We start from the raw sequence: 20,560 nt of genomic DNA, 5'->3' as shown, positions 1-20,560 counted from the left end.
CCCCTTTATACACATTTTGATTGTGACAGGGGAAGGTGGAAGGAAACTTGGAGTAAACATGTAAAAATATAAGTGCGCAAATGATGTCATAATGTATGACTATCTTATTTACCATAATCCTCAGCCACAGATTTATCACCATGCTCTTAACACATGCTGCAACATCTCTTCATTCATCTTCTCACCCCTACATTCCCTTCTAATTGGAACTCAGTCTGTGAAAGATAATTAAAGTTCTCATAAATACTGCCAGCAAGTGTACCCTTTTTCATCCAAGTAACTACTAACATCTTGGAGGAGATGTATCAACCTGTGATAGAATACAGACTAATGTATCTTCTCACACAGCCCACTCAGGATGGGGAAGTCAATCTTCCCACCTTCCACATAATTAAAGTCATCCACATTATGTACTTTTCCTTCACCACTCCTCCCCTTCTCCGGCACATCTATTACCCTGTCATCTGCTGCTTTGCTTTCATCTTATTTATTCTGTTTCTGTTCACTGAACAGAAAATCCAGTACTTTCAAGAATATCTGGAGCAGTCCTAGGCACCAGCTCAGTACCAAGTTTCTTTTATTAGAAGACAGCACTTTCAACTCTCCTTTAAGAGGGATTATTTCCTGCAATCTACAGAGTTTATTCATGCCTGGGAGTAAAAAAAAAAAAAAAAAAAAAGCCCCTTTCCATTCACAGTAAATGACTGTGACATTAACAATGAAGTTCAATGGTACCTCAAAGACTCCTATGGGCCCTGAAGGTTGTGCAAGGCAGCCTGGGGACTGAATAACACCCAGTTAATCCAACAGGTGGCTTCATTTGCTCTGTGAAAAATAGCTGCTGCTTCTCTTGGAGAGGAAAACACTCCTAGACTCAGCCAAACATCAGCTGTACAATTGTCTGATTTGCAGCATCTCTGAAGTTTTCAAGCACCCTCATGGTAAAGGGAGAAGGTGGCTGCTGTGTGTGCCAAAGTTGTCCTGCTAGGGCAAAGTGCACACAACTTCCATGATCCACTGGTTCATGAGCCATGTGCATGCCTTGGCCCCAGAATCATTACTTCTATGAGGCAGAGTAGCTGGGGATGGAGACAGGTAGGCAGGAGACCCAATAGTTCCACACTTCAGATGTTTGGATATTCTCCCATCCAACACCTGGCACAGCTCCTTGGGTACCTGCTTGGGGCTCAGCCATGGGGACTAGGGAGCAGAGGGCTGTGTGACCTCAGAACCTGACACAGTCCCGTGCAGTGATTGCTCCTGGCTGGGAGGCAGCCACCCCACCAGTCCCTAGCATAGCAGATGGGCTCAGAGTCCAGGTTAAAAAGTTGAAGAAAGGCAGAGAAACTGGGAGGAGCCGCTGAAATCTTCGCAGAAGTGCTCAAGAGGACAAACACAGTGCCAGTGTCTTTAGCAGTTTTTTACTGCTATCACTTGATTTTGTTGTGTTTGTTTTTTTCTCATCAGTGAACAGTTGCCAAGCCACTCTATTACCGTCAGAGGCCAAATAAAACTCTACTGTATTTACCGAACAGGTAGCAATTGCTTGCTAGATACCAAATCAAAACGATCACGATTTTTAGCTACATTTAATCACCTGGGCACTGGTACTTGTAACAGCTTGGAATGGACACTGTCACATTATTAAGAGCTCCCTTTCCAGCAGACAAAGCACAGTTCACCAAACAGATGAATGGAAGGTAACACTTTGCACTCAGCTGGACTTGGATCAAAGACTCTCTCTTCTGACAGAAGGTGCAAAAGACTAAAGGAGGAAATTTTCACTCTTGCAAGCAGTTAAGACTGGGACCAAATGGGTCCCCTGTCACACTTTTCACCAAGCTATTCAGCACACTTTATCTTACTAAAATACTCTGGATAAATGCATTGTTGACTGACATTTCTACCTTTAAAGCTGGAGTGAAACTGAAACCTCAATAATACTGAAATAAATTCAGAAAAAGCAACCCCAAACCCAATGGACTCTGGCGAGCCTCTCTTTCCTGCTCTTAAGTTAGTTTGGCAAACAGGTGCTGGGGCTTGGGGGAGTTTTTACTCTTTCCCTCGGTGGAGAAAATTTTTTCCATTAGCATGTTAAAGGAACCTGGCCGGGCAACTCCCTGGTGTCTAATTACTCAAGACAAAAGAGGGGGGTGGGGATGAATAGCTGTAAGTTGCTTTGTCCTGGCGAGGGGCCAAGCAGAGAAGAGAGGTTCTTTTTCTCTGTGGTGTGACCAGGCCCCTGCACTCCGACACTGCTACAGTTTCCTGCTTCTGAGAACAGCGCTGAGAACCCGGACGCAAATGGTGAACGGAGGTTTTTTTCCTTCACCCTTCTCCCACCTCGGACGGCCCTGCCGCTGCCGCCTGCCGGCTCCAGTTACTGCGACTGAGGAAAAAAAAGCTGCTCCACCCTGCTCCACCGGGACTGTGAGAAGAGTGTCTGACTGGAAAAAAGACTGAGACTGAGTTTCTTTCTGTTTTGTCACTTCATCTTTTCATAGCTGATGTTGTTCTTGTTTTGTCTTGTAGATATATCAGTAAAGAATTGTTTTCCTAAACGCATACCTTTTTGCCTGAGAACCCCGTTATTTGCAAATTATAGTAAACTGGGAGGGAGGGAATTTTCACTCTCCATTTTGGGAAAAAGCTCTTGCCTTTTTCTTTTCTGGCAATACCGTCCTCTAAACCAGGACAACAGGTTAGGAAACATTTTCAATACAACTTAGGGCTCCAGCCCTATGGGAAAGATTCAGCAGGGGCATGGAGCAGCAAGAAGAGTCCTAGTCCTGGTGTGTGTCCTCTAGCCTGTCACACCACACCTCCATGCCTCAGTTCCCTCATCAATAAACCAGATGCCTGAAAAACCTCCCTGATGAAGGCAATGCGTAAAGTTTTAGGCATTGAAATGGCAATTTACCGACAATAGGTATCCCTTGCAATGATGCTGTATCTATCAGATCTGCATAGAAGAAAGCTGAGCCAACTTGCATTTATCTGCATAACGACCATGTACTTAACTTTACAATTTTGTCCTAAATGAAGAATGGGACACTGTACAAACTGAATTTAAATAGCAGCTGTCATTCACTGACCAATATCAGAAGATAGCAAAGCCACAAAAGATGCACAATTGTTACTAGAGCACAAACAATATTATCAACTGACTACTTTATGGGGAATTTGTTTTGCCTTATAGAGATGTTCTGCAGGGGTTGCAAATAGCACTCAAGGCCCTCAGGGCTATTTGACTCTGGTGAAGTCCCCCTTGAAGCTTCAGCCAACATATAGCAGAGGGTTTTGTGCAGCACCTCTGTAGAAGGCACCAGGCATTTTGTCCTTCATGCACATCCAGCTTTTCTAGTTGCTGTCTGCAGTTTTGGAAAAGATGGAGATGGGTCTGTGCCCTCATGTGCATCCTTACCCAGTCATCCTCCAGTTCCTTTCCATGTCCTTGCAGGGGGGCTGAGTTGCACCTGAGACAGAGTGATGTACAATAAATTAAATAACCTAGTCATTTCTGCAGCAAGTCTTCCATTTTACAGAACTGCGTGATAGTATCTCTCTGTCGAAACTGTCCTTGCATGTCCAGGTGTTTAAAGGCTCAGATCATAAGTCTCCAGCAAGGTCAGCAAACTATTTCATGTTCTTGATGCCACCCCTCAAGAGAACAAGGCAGAACCACGGAAATTCATGGCTTAATGATCCAAGGCAGGAGCCCATTGTGGGGAAGGTAGAGCTCTGGAGATGACAGGATAATGGTGTGTTGCAGATCGGCCCCCCTCTAAGCTTAGTCTAATAAGCCACACTAATGCTGAACTGTGTGGAAGGCAACTCAGGTAATAGAATCATTAATAACCTACTTGGCTGAGCAGAATTTACTCTCCTTAGATTGAGGCAGACTGCTGAAAGTTGGAAAGAAACTATGAAGAAATGGCATACAGGGTCCCATAAACACTTGCAAACTGAAGCAGGGAGGGCAAGCCCAGTTTTCTGTTTTTACTTGATTCAATTTTGCTTCCTTTTATCTCACGTAGGGGGAGAGAGCAAAGATGTACAAGTTTTGCACAGTAGGATGCAGAAGCATGGTGGGCAATTGCGCTGTGTAGTCCCAAGAAGGCAGTAAGCAGTGCTAGTGCCCTCCGCTGGGATTTCCCACCTAATTTTCCAAATTTGCTTTTGAGGCATTTTTCTCTCTCTGCAATGCCCAGGGGTCATATGCAAAAGGTCCCTTGTACCACCACCTTTGGCCAAAACCTACGGGGCATTCTGTCAAATGTACAAGAGAATTTGATATTTTTTCCATCCGTTTCCCCAGAGCAGTGCTCTCTCCAAGGCTTGCCAAAGCACTTAGAGGGTCAGTCCAGCATGGTCAGCCCCTCCGCACAAAGAGCAGTGACTCACCCCAGTTTGCTGCATTGCAGCAGAAAAAACCCTCACCCAGCGGGTGCATTGATTCGTACAGGGCCTTTTGATCAGAGTCTGTATTTTTAGAAATTGTCAAGCCCAAAGAAACAGGAAAATAAATAAATGATAACACTTTCCTTCTGGTGATTTCTATTGTACTGATCTAACTGGAAATCCCATTAGTTACTTGCTTTGATCAGGACCAGGACCAGGAGATACAAGTAAGCATTCCACCATGCTGGCAAAGAGCACATCTGAAATGTGTTTTAATTAAAACCTTCCAACTCTTGAGCTTTTTGTAGTATTTGCATGTAGCTGAACTTTGGCCCAGCTGCTGTGGAAGAAATATCATTTATTGCTGGGTTGTCTGTCACCTTAGTGCTACTCTTGGTTCTTTAGTTCTGAGAGCTCCCCTCTCCCTGTCCCCATGTCCCCCCCAGTAGGGAAGGAAAGGGCAGCAAGCTGGGAAAAAGTACTAGCCAGCTCTAGGACTTTATTACATTAGTACTTTTAAAGATATAAAAGTGCCAGAAGTAGCATTTTGGGTATCTTTTAAAGAATGAGCAATTTACTGTTGAAATATATCGTAATAGCAACCACAACAGAAAATGTGGAAAAACATTCCAAGCCTTACTGAAACAACACCTCTTCAATGAGAAGCAATCCAGGGGAGACAAGCATTTCAGCCTGATAGTGTAAAATACAAACTGGTAACCTGTAATTCATGCACATTGAGAGCTGGAGCTCAGTTCAGTTACAACAAAATCCTTCCTGGGATACAGAAGCCAGCCTGCTGTGTGGGTGCAGAGACCAGGCACAACAGCAACCAAGGGGAAAAAATCTGGCCATATGAACAAATAAATTTTACAAACTGCTTATTAAAGAAGGGTCATGCTCATTGCAAAAAAAAAAAAAAAAAAAAAAAAAAAAAAAAAAAAAAAAAAAAAAACAGACAGAAGGAGAAAGGGACCAGAGAACTACCAGGTGGCCTTGCACCACAGAGAGCCACCCTCTTCAGATGTGGGCCCAGTTAGGCAGCAATTTGGCACAAGGACATGAAGAGTGAAAGGCACCCGAACTGTCTGAGCTTTACCAAGCTGTCACAGACATCCACATAAAACAAGGGTAGGTAACCTCTATGTTCTGTCCAGCATGTGTTCTGCATGTTCATACATGCACAAATGCACACAGAATCACTAGGAATCACTCAAGATCATTGACTCCAACCCATGCCCTAACACCTCAACTAAACCATGGCAATCTCAACTAAACCATGGCACACATACTGCCATGTACACATATACTCACACCTTCACACTCCTACAAATTCATTTTATCAGCATGATGGGTACATAGGAAAGGAGAAATGCCCTGTGAAGCTGCTACACCCTGAGCAGTGTTCCTATAGCACAGCTCTCTGAATGCACAGTTACTGAAATGTAAATGTTCAAACTCCTCTGTTTCTTCCACTGTCATATTTTACTTTTGAGGGAGATTAATATAAAGAGCTTACTTTGGTAAAGAAACTGCAGCCAGAAAACAAATGGGTTGTTTATTAAATGCCTGCAAGTCCACTGCTATTTCTCTAACAGCACTGAAAGCATTTTTACTTTCTTTTCTGGGTGTTTTTGAGTCCTGATGTCTTAAGAATACTCTCAGAAGTATCATTTATGCAGACTGTTAAAAATCTAAAACTCCCAATGTTAAAATCAGAGAAATAACATATCAGGCAAAGGAATTATCAGCTTGCAGACTGAGATTAAAGAGCTGAATGGGACTTTATCAGCAGTGAAATTCAAAAGCAACATTCGGGGCAGGAGGAATCTATAAATTGATGTAATCTGGGCAGTGAAAGCATTTCAGATGCTTTACTTTTGGTCTCTGCCAGGTAGTGGGCTCAGAACTATACAAAGAGAACTCCTTGACCTTGAAGACTGTGTTTTAAGGGAATTAAAACTAAATTAGTATAAGATTACTTGGCCACCAAAATCAGAAATAAGATTTCAAACCATCTCTATCACTCTTGTAATGTAACATGAATAATGCCTTGCAAAAACACAAGAGTCTTAAAGCTCTGACCTCATGCAGCTCTTACTACACTTGATCACAGCAGCTCTTACTACACCTGATCGCAGCATGGCCTGCTCTACACTCTTTTGAAAAAAAATCAGTATTTGCTACTCACGCACCTCTAAAAACCTGGATTCGCATTGCCCAATATCTGCTACTTTATCCCAAGCCTGAGGCGATGCTGCTGGTGGGGATCCTGGTGGCTCAAGGACTTTACAAGACCAGTGTAAATCATGCTGGTCACAGCATCTCAAGCCAAGTCTTTGGGCAGCTCTTTCTCCCTCACACCCATCTGCATGGCACCATGTGGGTGCAGTCCATGGATTCATTTTCCCCAGGTATAATCCAACATTTGCTTTTTGTACCTCATATCTCATGAGGAGCGGATTTTGATGAAGACTAATTGCTTCACCATAAAGATGTTTGTCTCACTGCCATTGGGAGATGGTAAAAACTGCACCCTGCTGTACAACACACAACGGTTGTCATCAGCTGAATCTCATGAGATCTTCAGTATTTTTCTTTTTCCCTTTTTCAGGAGGTGGGTGGATACAGACAACTATTTCTTACTATTTTTATTTTCATCTATAAATAAGATGTTTTCATTTCATGTCAGAATTGAAAGGTCTGTCTGTAAATGCAGGAAAATTGTTTTTATTTCATCCTTGAATGTCCTTATATATCAACCATGGGGCTGTCTCACATACTCCCAGAAAAAAAATGACCTCTAATTAAAAGTCATTGTAATTTGGGGATTTTTTTTTCATATTCCAAAGACATGTCTCAGTATTCAAGCATGTATTTATGATATGTGAAGTACAACAAAAAGACTTATAACAAACTTTGAAAAAGTAGCACTTACTGATAGGGGAGTTATAAATAAAACTTTAAAATATTAATCTGATCCATAATTCATTTGGTAGCAAACATCTGGGCTGGGGTCAACTCATGACTCCGGAATAGGGTGCTGGATGAAGATTTTGCATTCAGTATAAATGCAGATATCACCAAAAAACAACAAAAAAATTCAAACAATAAACCTTTTGTAGAACACTGGCTTTCAGGTTTTATTTTGCCAGTGTGCTTGGTTTTTACAACCTGCGATTACACGCTCTCATTGCATGAGACCATGATTCAAGAATATATCAAAATACTTCTTGAAGCTGATTACCAGCATATGCATGGAACTTCACAAATGAAATTATTCTCTTTCTGAACCTTCACTGGCATCTCAACACTAATTTTCACATCTCCCTGGACATGAAGAGTGCTTACAGCCAGCAGAAAGATCCTGCAGCTAGGGACCGTGCAGGATGCACTCAGTTTTAAATAGAGACTACAGTCTTTGAGGCAGTACAGTTTACCTGCGCGTATTAAAATACCCCTGTATTCACCCATCCCGGTATGGAAGACATTCTTTCCTTGTAAGAGTACTTTGTTCTTGGTTAAATGCTGCAATACCTGGGTTAACACACTGGAAGCCAGTGATGCATCTCTAAATGGCAGTGCTTTCCACAGAGATGGGTAATTGCAAACCTTAAACATCTATTCATGCCACTAATAGCTCCTCTCTGGCCAGTGTGAATCTAAAGCAGAGTTTAAACTCCCAGACATAACAAATTCATAAAGGATTGCCTGCAGTTGTTAGAATTTTCTTAGAGCTCATAAAATAATTTGACAAATTCATGCGAGAAAAATCCATTAAGGGCTATAAAGCACAAAGAGGTGCTCCCTGGAGGTTGGAGAGTGCTCTAAGGAAGCACTGGTACATGTCTGCTTCCTGGTCCTAGCCCTTCTACGGTATCCACTAGTGACCACTGCTGGGAAAGGGGGATGCAGTCCAGTGGATCAAGTATGGTTACAATAGATATTTAAAGGGAAGCCCTGCATAACATGCTGGTGGTGGAAAGGAAGTTTTCCAGAAGTAAGCATCTGTTTAAGCTTTTGCAGACCCTGGGCCAGCAGTTCTGGCTGAAAAGTAGAGCTGAAGACCAGTCTTGCTTCTTGTGTGAGATGATGGAACATGCTGCATCTACTGGAGCATCCCCTTGAAAATTTTCTGTTAATCCTGAAGAAAATAAGTAAACTGCTCCCTTCCCCATGCCAAACCAAACAAACCTGTGAAGACTTCAAATTTGGAAGAATCAGATCCTGAATGTTACAGCACTCGAACCTATCAGGTCCCAAAAGCAATCTCTGAAAATGTAGTTCCCATCTCTAGCCTCATCTTCTGATGTCTTCTTCCCAGACTGTGTAGGACTGCAGTCTCTTGGTTTCAAGAGCATGCAAATACTGATGCAAGATTGCAGCAAGCGTTGTGTTGCAGGTTTCCCTTTCCGGATCGCCCTTGGCTGCTTTTCAAAGCCTGTACACATCCTGACTGCTAATGAAAACACCTTCTCCCTTGCTCCCCTCCACTGCAACATCACAGCCTGGGCAATTAGAGTGAAGACCATGGTTTTCAGCACACTTCCCTGCTCCATGAGCCTTTTAGCTGCTCCAAGCATCTAGCCATCTGGCAGGTTTTAAGCCTAGAAAGGTTTTAAACATTGCATCTTTCCAGTGTGCTCCTGCAATGATACAATGGCAACCATGTATCAAAACTGCTTGATCCCTATGGACCCATTACAAGACACATCTCTGCCCAAGACATCATGGTAGGTGCTTTCTGTATACAGGGCAGATAAGATGAAAGACCTCAAGGGAGATGCACATCTCTGTCCAGGGCGACAGCATACCTTAATCATCCAGTTTGGTGAAAGCACTGAGAAAAAAAAAGGACAAGCTGCCACTTGAAAATCAAACTTCAATATTAGCAGTACACACAGACTGCTCTCTGGAAATTGTTTAAGTATGTGGAGGTTTCAAAAATATGAAAACTTGAGCAAAACCATGAGCAAGTGAAGGATGGGTAACTCAATCATCATTGCCACGTATGAATTATTCATTGTGCTCCAGCCCGCATGCATGAGGCACACTTTTTAACACACTGCGAGACTGCATTACAGATACCTCCCTGGGAAGTCCCTTGGACACATATTTTGCAGCAATCCCATATGGAAAAAAACATGCTTGGGTCAACTCCTGCGCCTAGAAAGCGAAGGTGGTCCTCTGTCTGCCTGCTGCAGCTCTAGGGTAGCCACAATGGAGGCCAGTACAATTTCTATCTCTCATGGCTTGTGGCATTGTTCACTCTTTCTAGATACATGTTTTCCAGCAGAGAAACACCAGCAAAATCCCACAGAAACAAGAGAGGTTTGCAGATTGCAAGAGGAATCTACAGGAAAACTAGTCCTGTATCTGGAGCCTAAGGTCACCATGTCTTGCATGGATCAGCCCCATCGCAAGTACTGTGAGGTCTCCAAGGACTGGGGGAACAGAAGAATGCTGGGGTCACCAACGGAGATTAGCAATCAGACTCTTCTTGTGCACAAAAGTTTACTGTTCCCTCTCTGTATTTCTAAATTTAAATTCAGAGGAAAATTACATCAGTCTGAAAATGCCAGATGGATTGCTAGCACCAATTCTTTTACTCATTATTTAAATAGAGGAGAGAGGAAGAGGGACAAATTATTTTGGAGAGAGAACCACTAATTTTTTTTCCGGGAAGTACAGTAATTTCCTGCGTATAAGGCGCATCCTTTTGACTAAAATTTTGGTCCAAACCTAGAAGTACGCCTTATACCCCGGAGCACCTTATATATGGAAAAAGTTCGGCAATTTGCCAACCCAGAAGAGCAAGCCGTGAGCCGAGTCGTGCAGCTTGGCGGATGGTGGGGCCAAGCTGTGAGCCGAGCCACGCCAGCTGGCGCTAAGGGCAGGCAGGTGTGCCGGGGCCCGTGGCACGGGGAGGACGCCTGGGGCTGCGTTTAAAGGCTACGCCAATCTGTGAAAAATGTTTGCAAATTGCGCAACTGCCAGTAAACCCACGATCATGCAATTCCATTACTAACTCGTTACTTTGTTGCGCGCAGATCCTCGCTACAAAGAAAAGTGCACCTTATAGTCTGGTGCGCCTTATATATGGACAAAGTTCAGAAATTTGCCAACACCCGGAAGTGTGCCTTATACCCCGGTGCACCTCACTCTTGTGAAATTGTTGTAATCCCCTTGGAGAGTCTAACCCAGAGGTAGCTTCTACTGCCAAAATCTGCCATGCCCAGAAGACATGCTGCACATGAGGATTCATTGCCTGCACATTCTTTGCAGTTCTGAAACGAGCACAGTCTTCTTGGGATGGACAAAAGCCAAACCAACAAAGCAGACCCTGGCATTTCTCGGCAGTGCTGGTTTACTGAGTATGTCCCAGCAGGACTCTGGCAGCCAGACCTATCCCATGGCATCCAATTTTTCAATTGCCTGCAGCCAACAAATCTTGCAGCACGATTTCTCCTACTTTTGCAGTTGGCCATGCGTCACTGCTCCAATTTCATTAACTAGCCTCTGTGAAAAATATAATCACCATAAGAAAACCTGTGCAAGGGAAAAGATTATACACAAGAGTTGCACCTCTTGGAGGTAATTCCAAGGGGAAGGTGGGTGGCCTGAGACTCCCTGAAGCCACATGAGCCCTGCCTACTCTTACCTGAAAAAGGACTGTTGAAGTGAGTCTTTATACCCAGAATCACTGGGCACAGACCACTCCATTACTTGCCTCAAAGGACATTATTTGTAGGCATCTTAAAAAACCAGATACTCACTTTCCAAGCTTGGCAGTTAGTCTGATTTGCAAAGTCCCTCTTTCCATCTGCTTTGTTTCTGGCATGGGCAAACTGACGACAACACAGGGGAGTGCTGAAAGACCACATTACTGGGAAGACCATTGGATGCTACAGCTCCAGAAGATAGGCCTGGTTCACTGCACAAATGCGTGGTGGGACCAGTCAGAAAGACGATGAAAGACAGTCACCACTGCTTTCCTTACACAGCAGTTCGATTGAATCTCCTGTTGAATCAACCACGAGAGCAATTTCAACACCACACAGTTATTAAACACCCATGGCTTGATCCACTAGTATCTCCCATGACTGTGGCTCCACTAAGATAAACAGGGAGATTCAACCAGAAGCTAAACTTACCCACTTGTCCTTAGCATGAGACACATTTGTCATAGGTTTCGCATATCCTGTAGGAGACCTTCCAATAAAAAGCTGCAAGTGATAACTATGCAAGGGATTTATTCTTGGCCTGACGCACAGAAAGGAAGCTATGTGAATAAATTCTACTGCTGCTATGGAGAGTTTGGGACAAAAGTCACAAACCAGAACATTTTCCTCACCGTCTGCACTGATCAGCAAAGTATCATCTCCTCCTGCACAGCTATATTTACTGAGATTTATGTGCATTTAAATCCAGTGGTAGCAATGAAATGCCCAATAACAGGAAAATGTGCTTCCAACAGCAGTTACTGGTAGCAGCCTTCACAACAGGAAAACAGTAAACAGCATTAGGACCGTGACACCCACTGACCTGCAGTGGGTGATCTGATCTGAGGTGCCTTCAAAGGTTTCATACTGCTGTCCTCTAACATTTTTGCAGTAGATCCCATGCCACATCTATCAGCATCATTCCCAGCATGCCTTTATTTCCTCTCCTCAAGAAGCATATGAACGGTCTGTCCAACACTTTAACAATCTAGTTTAATTGCCAGGTACCTGCACTTCCTGGCTGCTGGCTGCCAAGCCTGTGCACATATACTTGGGTAGCAGGAATGACACTCAGTTCTGCTCTAATTAGTGTTTTGCAATTAGTGTTCCACAGTGAGGATCTGTCAATCTACATCCAGCTGTCACACTGAATTGCCCACTGGGTTTCCTGGCTGAACCTTGTCTGGAGAAGGCAGAGGGTGGCCCCAGTGATCTGGCAGTATAGTCCTCACATTCTCAAATGTCACCTGGAAGGGCTTCATGGGGACAAATGCCACTGGGGAGCCCTGAATTAAATGGCAGGAAGTAAGCTAGATAGGAAAAGGCAGAGACTGTAAAACACTGAGTATGAGGGACAAGAGAAGGACAGGTCAGTCTCCCGGGCTTTACAGAAGCTCTGTGATGTGCCTGGTGGGTTGATGGACATGGAAGGAGATGTAATCACGTTCTTGCCTCCCATCATATCTCCAAATGACAGGGGACAATGGCAACTCCATGCCTGTGTCCAAAGTGACAGGTAATTTCAACTTCTGAGTTAAGGAAGAGCAAACAGATCAGAGCCCCAGAGAAGGAAATAAACCAGTCTACATGATCTCTGCCTGTACAGTGCAAAACCAAGAATAATGCAGCATGAGTGAAGTCCTAGCCCTACCTTGTTGGAGAAGCAATGACAATGTACCATTACCATGAGCCCAGTCACTTTAGCATCACAATGTAGAAGAGGGATTAAATTTCCCAAAGTCACTAGAAACAATTTTCTTAGGGTAACTGTTTGTAAAGTCAAGATGTTTTAGCCATTTTTAATCAAAACAGACTGTTAGAAATTTCCCTTTCCCAACAGGAAAGACAGCCTTTTATTTTCCCGGTTTAGTTGATGCATACACCAACATTCAAATATAAGTGGAGGTGATCTCCAAATAGCTTAGTGTAAAAGGAAGAAGTCACAAATCCTAAAAATGTGTCCTGCTGAAAGGAAACATACTGATGACCGCAGTAATTATAACATATAAAACAAGGACTGCCCACCTCCCACCCCCATATTTGAAGAGGCCATAATCCAGCCCTCCACGCTGGAGACTTCCACTTGTTCCAAAGGGAGTTCTGCATTGGGTCTGATTGGCTCAGACTCCCACTCCAGACATTCCCCCAGGTTGAAGATCCACTTACCTGCCTGGTTTGTTGTTACATTTACAGACACAAACTGCCGGGCTCCAGGGTTCTGGTCGGACACTCCATTCACTGCCTCAATTTCAAAGGTATAGTTTGTATGAGCAAGCAGATCCATCATCATGACAGAGGTGTTTTTCAGGTCGGTTTGCTGGGGGAGGTACCTGACATGACTGCCACACGCCTCACACAGACCCGAGTGCGAGCTGCACTTCTTGCATGCAATATAATAAGACACATCTTTCCTTCCACCAGTATCAGCAGGGGGAATCCATTCCAGAAAGACACTAGTCTCGTTAATATTTGAGATGGCACTTCGAGGAGCAGAGGGGGGTCCTGGTTTGTAAAGTGAGAAAAACACATGGTAAAAACAGTATCATCAGTAATCCTGCTCACTACTACTCTCCAGGCTGAAACGAGATGCCCCGTTGCTCATTCGTCAGAAAGTATACAGGGACCATTTGCAACAACACCTGAAGAACTAGGAAAACAGGGATTTGATTTCAGCACTCTCACCTCACTCAAGAAATTTGTGTTGGGATTTGTGGGAGGACAGGATACAGGGCTGGCTTAAACCCAAGAGGATGAGCACTACACCCTGGGGCATTGTCTCTATTGCTCTCCTTGCTCTTTCTGCAAAGTGATTAGCAAGTCTTTGCCCTGTCCAAGTCACTGTTGGCTTCACCAGGGGCAAGATTCCTCCTCCTCACCCCACAGCCCCTTACTGGTATCAATACCACTAAATCCTAAAACAAGACACATACTGGGGTTTTCACACCGTCCAGGTACTCAGCTCAGATGCCAAATCGTTCCTCTGTATGCACCTGCCTCTTCCCATCAGCCATTTGGCAGCAATGAAACCAAAGTTTAGATATCCAAATCATATTTAAGTGAGACACTCGATGTAGCCCAAAGCAGATGGTGATCTACATGGGCCACTGGAAACACAACTGTATCCAGCCACTCCATGACAGCCCTCCTGGTCCCCACCAGGCTGTGGCACGGCTGGTTACCCACACTGTACTTGCTTACTTTGCCAAGCCTCTCTGCCCAGAATGCCAGCATGTCACTGGCATGGCTATCCAAGGAGAAGCAGTTGTTGCAGAGGTACCAGAGCACCTGCAAAAAGTGGGCTGCTTCTCTTCATCCTGGGGGGAAAGGTCATGGCTGGGCAAACAAAGCCCACTGAGAGGCACCTTCAAGACTTGCTTCCTTGCAGAAGGTGCTGCAAGGTTTTTGTTCTTAATAGGCCTGTGTTGCTGATGAAGGGCAAGCTGCAGATACCTGAAGACAATGTGAAATGACAAGCAGGAGTCTCATGCAAGATATCCTCGTGTTAAATACTCAGGGAATGCTAATGAATGAGGAAGAAAGAGGAAAGTTATCAAAGCAAGCCAGGAGGGATTTCAGTCACAGCACCACCAAAAACTATACAGCAAAGGAAGGGATTTTTGCAAGGGAAGGCAACACAGTGCACTCCTCTTCAGTTTGAATGAAGTTGTCAAATGAGAAGTTCCTTGAAAAGAGTTCAACAAGCAGCTTCACTAGCTCGACATCCATATGAATCTAACAGGTTGACTTAGACTGTCATCTTCTCGTTTTGTTGTGATGACTAAACTTGATTTGTTATTTAAAACAGGCAGCGTTGCAAAAATGAAATCACCTTATAAACTGAAGCATTCTCCTTCATTTCCTTTTTCTATTCACCCTCTCTGAGTCTATAAAATTTGTAACACTGATGAACTGAAACATGTCATGATTTTGACTCAAGCTTTTCTGATTCAATGAGAAACTCACTACCAGATGTGGTTCTTTTGTTTTCCACAGGAAAAGCAGTTGAAGAAAAAAGCTTAGTTAGCTTAGGAAATGCCAGATCATCTTTTTTTTGTTCTGTGATCCCTTCAGATCCCTACTAACAAGGAGCAACTCACTCTCAAGCTGCACTCCAGGGATCCAGCACTATTTAGCTAATGACACCAACATACAGTCCAAGTCAGGACTATTTTCCATAGTGTCATACTTGTACTGATACAATGGAAACTATGGAAATCATCACTGGAGCTATATAGATTTATATGTATTACACTTGAGGATTTTTTATATGTTTTTTGCTGGTAAAATTGCCCTATTTTTTCTTCCACTGGATGAATACCTTTTGCTGAGGCTAGTACTCTAGGAAAAAATAAAGAACTCAGGCACAAGAAACACTTACTGGACAATGTGTCTTTAATGGGGGATAAATTATTACTTTAGTAAAGTCACCAGAGGTTTTTACTTGCTTTGTACTGAAGTCAGTGACTCTTCTTGAAGGCTTAAAAACATTGGCTTCAGTGAGAATGCTTTAAAACTCGTGGGACTTACCACCTATAAAATTAGCATTCTCATAGGGCCTCACATACAGGCCTTTAGTAGTCTACAGATATCTAACAAGAACTACTTGAAGAATCCTGAAACTGTACCTGAATAAAACCTGTCCAAACCTCAGCTGGGAGAACAAAAAGCTGTTTTACCTTCAGAATAGGTGAGGCTAGATCTGCTAAGGTGTTCTGCTTTAATTTCCAAACTCCTGCTGTCAAGGGCACAGATAGTATCTACTAACTTTTCAATAGATATATATATAGTTTTTGAATTTGCTACTTTATACCCTAAGTTTCACCCATTTCACACCACAATTTTCTGACAACAGGTAAATAATTTCTGAAAACAAAGATATTGGTATTTTTCTTGATGGACAGCAAATCTGTTGTTTACTGATGCACATATTTTAAAAATATAACCTAAGAGAGAAATCAGACTCCAGATAGAAATATATGTATAAAACCATTCAAAGTTAACTGTAAACTTTTTGCAAGTATCCTATTACAGTAAATACAATAAAGTCTTCAATTTGTCCCATGTGTCATAATACTACAAATATTTCCCCAACGTGCTCTGAACAACAAAAAGGCTACTTGTTAGAGACATGAGGAGAAAAGAAAAGGGTGCAACTCTTTTGGTTTTAAAGAGATGTTGTGCAAGGAACTAAAGCTAGGATTACTCAGTTAAAAAGAAATAAAATGCAATTACTTCCTGGAAATATGTAATAATATTAAGAAAATTCTCAAATGTCCATCATGATCAAAACCTTTTCTTTTTTGTTTGAGAGCACTAATTAATTCAGACTGCATCACAGCATTATTAGTTTCAAAATTACCAATCATTACTTATAAAACATACTTAATAATCTGGAAAAATTGAACAGAAATGTATTCCTCCCTTGGCCTCTACTTAACTGAGCAAGTAATAGTGACAAAGCAGCTAGTTTTCTTCAGTGATGCTGGTGGTGGTGGTGAGATTTATGCAGCTTGGAACTGAAAAACACTAACTTTAAATTAGGAAAATGTGATTTTTACAGCTATACTGAGTGCCAAGGGGACTTTGCAGGTGTAGACCTGAAAACAGACATTAATGTATTCTCTAAAATTAACTGCATTTCTTGTTGAAGGAATTCTATGAATATTATTAACTTCAGTGACAATAAATAATAAAAACATTAAAAAAAACCCTTGCAATATTTTCCTACCAGTCATGACTCAAGTCTCTCTCACTTGTGTTTTAGTTCATGATGAGCTGTTGCCTTCCAGATATAACTGGACTGGTTTAAAACACCAGTGTCACTACCTACTCTTTACTGCTCCAACAAAATCTTCTGTTGCTGAGCTAGCGCAGCACATGGGCCCTCCTCATCACCTTCAGCACAAATACAGCAGTATTAGGACAAAATCCTAAGAAAAAGATGCATGGGGAAAGTGAGGGTGACAGAAACACATGGAGAAGGCTCAGGTATTCCACCCTGCTTTTAGGGTGATGGGCATGAATGCCAGCAGAGGTGCTGTAATGTCCTCAAGTGCAGCTCTGGGGGTTTGCAGTGGGAAACAGAAGCTGAGCTGTGCCTTGATCGGTATTAAACTTCTCATCTGCCCCAGATGGACTTAGTTCCCCCGCCAAGTCATATCCTACACAGTTTCAGGCACCATGTCTGGGCTTAAAACTAGCTCTCAGTAAGCTCTCAAAACAAAAGCAAAACCCACCCTGAAAGAAAACCACCCAAACAGTAAAAGCCAACAAACTTAGACAGCCACCACCAATAAATAAGCACAAAACCCCCAAATAAACATAAAAAGAAAATCCCATGGCATTTGCTGAGTCGAAAATTACAGCCTTCACTTTGAACTGCGCTAGAAACCTGAGAGACACAGGCTTCTGAACTTCATTCAATTTTAACAAGAGTTGTTCACCTAACTTGCTTGTGCTTCTCTGAACCCTGCCAATGCTGCTCAGGCCATTGGCATGCATAAACATCTTCCTCTGGGATGGAAGCTCCTTTCCTGCTCTAATGCACCAGCAGGACAGACTGGATGTGTATCATTCCATTCTGAGAAGGGCAGAGAGTAACATCATTGATGGTAGGCAGGGGGCACAGTGGACACCAGAGTCTGGTATATCTCTCTCTCTCAGCTGCTGGTTTTGGTTCTGTCTGCACAGAAAAATCTACTTTATGAGTTTCCCAGAGCTCACTGTGTTTTCCAATACCACGCTGGACCACATTTATCTGAGTTCTTAAAGTCAGGGGCAAAAGTCAGGGGCAAAATGAACATCAAGAAATGCTGGTATCAGGTTTTTCATGCCAAAACTCACCCTGGTCATGGTTTCAAAAGACTCTGGCATACCTTTTTAATAAACTGGGAAGTGTGTGCATGACTCACCCCCCACCCCCAGACCTCTTTGATCTGACAGTACCAGTGACTCCAATGCTGCCATCTCTTTCCCTGCAGCTGTATCCCTGCAGCTTCCAATAACCATGCTCCTTTGCCTGGTGAAAATCAAAGGCAGAATTCAAGGGGCCCGATTCTGCTCCAAGTGCCTCCTGCAGGCAAGCAGAGAGCTGCCAAGGACAATTTCCTTTGAGAGAGTGTGTCTCCAACAGGAACAGACTTTTTCTTTCTCTTTTTGAAGTGCAAACTTGGGAAGCTAGAAAGGACATCTGTATCAACTAGGAAAGGCACAAAAACTGCTACCATCCCTACATGATGCAAAGTACTTCCCTACAGTATGGAAGTCACCACTGCACCATTGTCCAGTAGCTCTGAACATCTATGGAGTCATAAACTACTTTTTCCTCCATTGCTTAAGTTTCTTTGGAAGCCACAAACTGCTCCTGCACCAATAGTTCAACTCCATTTCAGTAATTTTCAACCACTTCTGCACCACTAAAATCACATTTGGAGCATGACAGTCCCAGCTCAGATTTGTGCTATACTCAGCAGAACTAGCTGGAGGCATGGAAACTGTGGCCTTAAGTATCTGAAACATAAACTGAACAAGGGACTTTCAAGGTACGGTTGAAAGGACAGCTCATGGATGGAAGGAGAAGGGTAAAATTAGTGATTCTGATTACACCAGCTCCACTCTGGACTCCCTGTACCCCAATGTGCCTGGTATACTGCATGCCCCCGACACCCAGGGGATAAGTTCTACATTTTTGAGAAGCAGTTTCCATCACAGAGTTTTGAGAAGAGTGACCATCTCCAGGCAGATTGAAAAGACAGGGCTTTGTCCCAGCTTGTTTTACTGAAAGTGAGCTAAAATGTGACACCAAACAGGACCATGGAGATTCTAGCCATGCCTATTGCTGGCAAGGACTACCCATTGTTTATTCCACGTGCCTGCCCCACGCTAGTACCCATGCACACACAGATATGGGTGTCTGATGCCATGCTGCTGGCTGAGTCCACCCAGGAGTGCAGGGGGACAGATGAAGCATTTGCTCATTACACAAACTCTTCCTGGTTTGGTTGCCAGTTTTCAAAGCAAAACGTACTGAAAAGTCTCTTCTTGCGTAATCAGAAGTACAGTAGAAGTAGATAAAGACAATGACATTACAAGTTGTCAAGACTAATTCAGACTCCAGTGCAGAGCCTGAAAAAGAACATTCATTAGTATCACAATGTCTAGTCACAGTACAGGAACAGCTTGGAAGGATTAAAAACAACCCTATAAGCACATGCTTACTTGTACAGGCCATTGTAGGTGGGTCTGATTCCTTCCTAAAATAGTCTTCTTCACACAGGCAAGATGTGGATGCTTCATCAAGTGTGTAGCTGTGAGGGGGACATTTGCTGCAGGATGGACTGTGGGGTGAAGCTTTGAAGAACCCAGGTCTGCATACTGTGAAAAGAAGAACCACAGGCTAAGCTCTCCCATCATAAAATTAGTCTCTTCACATCTCCTTTTAAAAAAACCCCATATCTTCAGCTTTAAAACAGACAAATATTCAGGAGATATTTAGTTTGCATATTTTAAAACAGTCTATGCCACTAACAGATAGTGCATATTTAAATATCTGCATGCAAAAAGAACGCGAATTTGTTGATTATTTCATTTGCCTAGCATCTGCCATTGCTGGGTATTTATTTTCCTTGTTGAATGCATTAGAAGGTAACATAATCTGGGCTCTTAGAAAACATTACTGTGATTTTTTTTCTTTTTTTTGTTCAGTCTTAGGAAAACAGGCATTTAATGTTTTTTGTTTAAGTTCTACACCCAGAAATCAATGTCTCAGCAAGCAAATAGCAACACAGTGGTGGAGGGGATCTCAAGATTGACATCTTTAAGACATTGTGATAAGGCTACTTCCCTAGGGTCTTCCCCCCTGCAAACTTGTGATGAATTTTAAAATGCTCCATATGACAGGCTGTTCTGGGTATAGTCTGAACCAGGCATGCTCATCATACAAGATATTTTTTCCAGCTCCAATACATATGCATGACGAGGCACAAGGACTTATCTGAGAGCTACTTTTTTTCTTACAATGGCTTATGCATGGCTTTTCTTACCCATGGCTATAGGTAGCTTGGGATTTTTTAAAGTAGTTTGAAATTAATACAATAAAATCTTGTTTCCATCCTCCTGAAACAAGTGCTTTTTCACCTATGTAAAGCTCTCTGCACTTCACCTGTGTCCACACTCAGCCAGAAGCAGTGACAGCCACAGGTTCGCAGTTCACAGGTTTTTAGGAAAAAAACCCAGCTGGCTCTGTATATATACCATTATATGCAGAATTACAAATGCACTGTTAGCAAAAGGAGGAAATGTTGATTTTCTGTTTGTCTCAAAAAGCACAGACATGGAGACATGTTAAAGCAGCTCTAAAGTGGTATAACCTTTCTTCCTTCTGAGTTGCTTTAAAATATTTCTGCCCACTATGATAATAATGATCTTGTATTAGACTT

General features: G+C 42.9%; 1 protein-coding gene across 10 annotated transcripts in view; it reads right to left on the bottom strand.

Moving 5' to 3' along the window:
• Positions 1-19,440, bottom strand: part of LOC116996679 (ephrin type-A receptor 5-like) — a 95,022-nt gene extending 75,582 nt beyond the window's left edge. For 9 of the 10 annotated variants that reach the window (XM_033060599.1, XM_033060602.1, XM_033060601.1 and 6 more), the window contains exons 1-2: positions 19,341-19,440; positions 13,290-13,625 (exon numbers count right to left, since the gene is read on the bottom strand). In XM_033060599.1, the coding sequence (XP_032916490.1) occupies positions 13,290-13,625; positions 19,341-19,353 (349 nt within the window). In that variant the 5' untranslated portion in view covers positions 19,354-19,440. The remainder of the gene's footprint in view (positions 1-13,289; positions 13,626-19,340) is intronic. The other variant, XM_033060605.1, reaches the window with a different exon arrangement.
• Positions 19,441-20,560: the final 1,120 nt, after the last annotated feature.

This window comes from Catharus ustulatus, chromosome 5, assembly GCF_009819885.2.
Source record: "Catharus ustulatus isolate bCatUst1 chromosome 5, bCatUst1.pri.v2, whole genome shotgun sequence".
Classification (NCBI taxonomy): domain Eukaryota; kingdom Metazoa; phylum Chordata; class Aves; order Passeriformes; family Turdidae; genus Catharus; species Catharus ustulatus.
The sequence above is the reverse complement of the archived record's forward strand: the minus strand, read 5'-3'. Positions and strand labels throughout refer to the sequence as shown.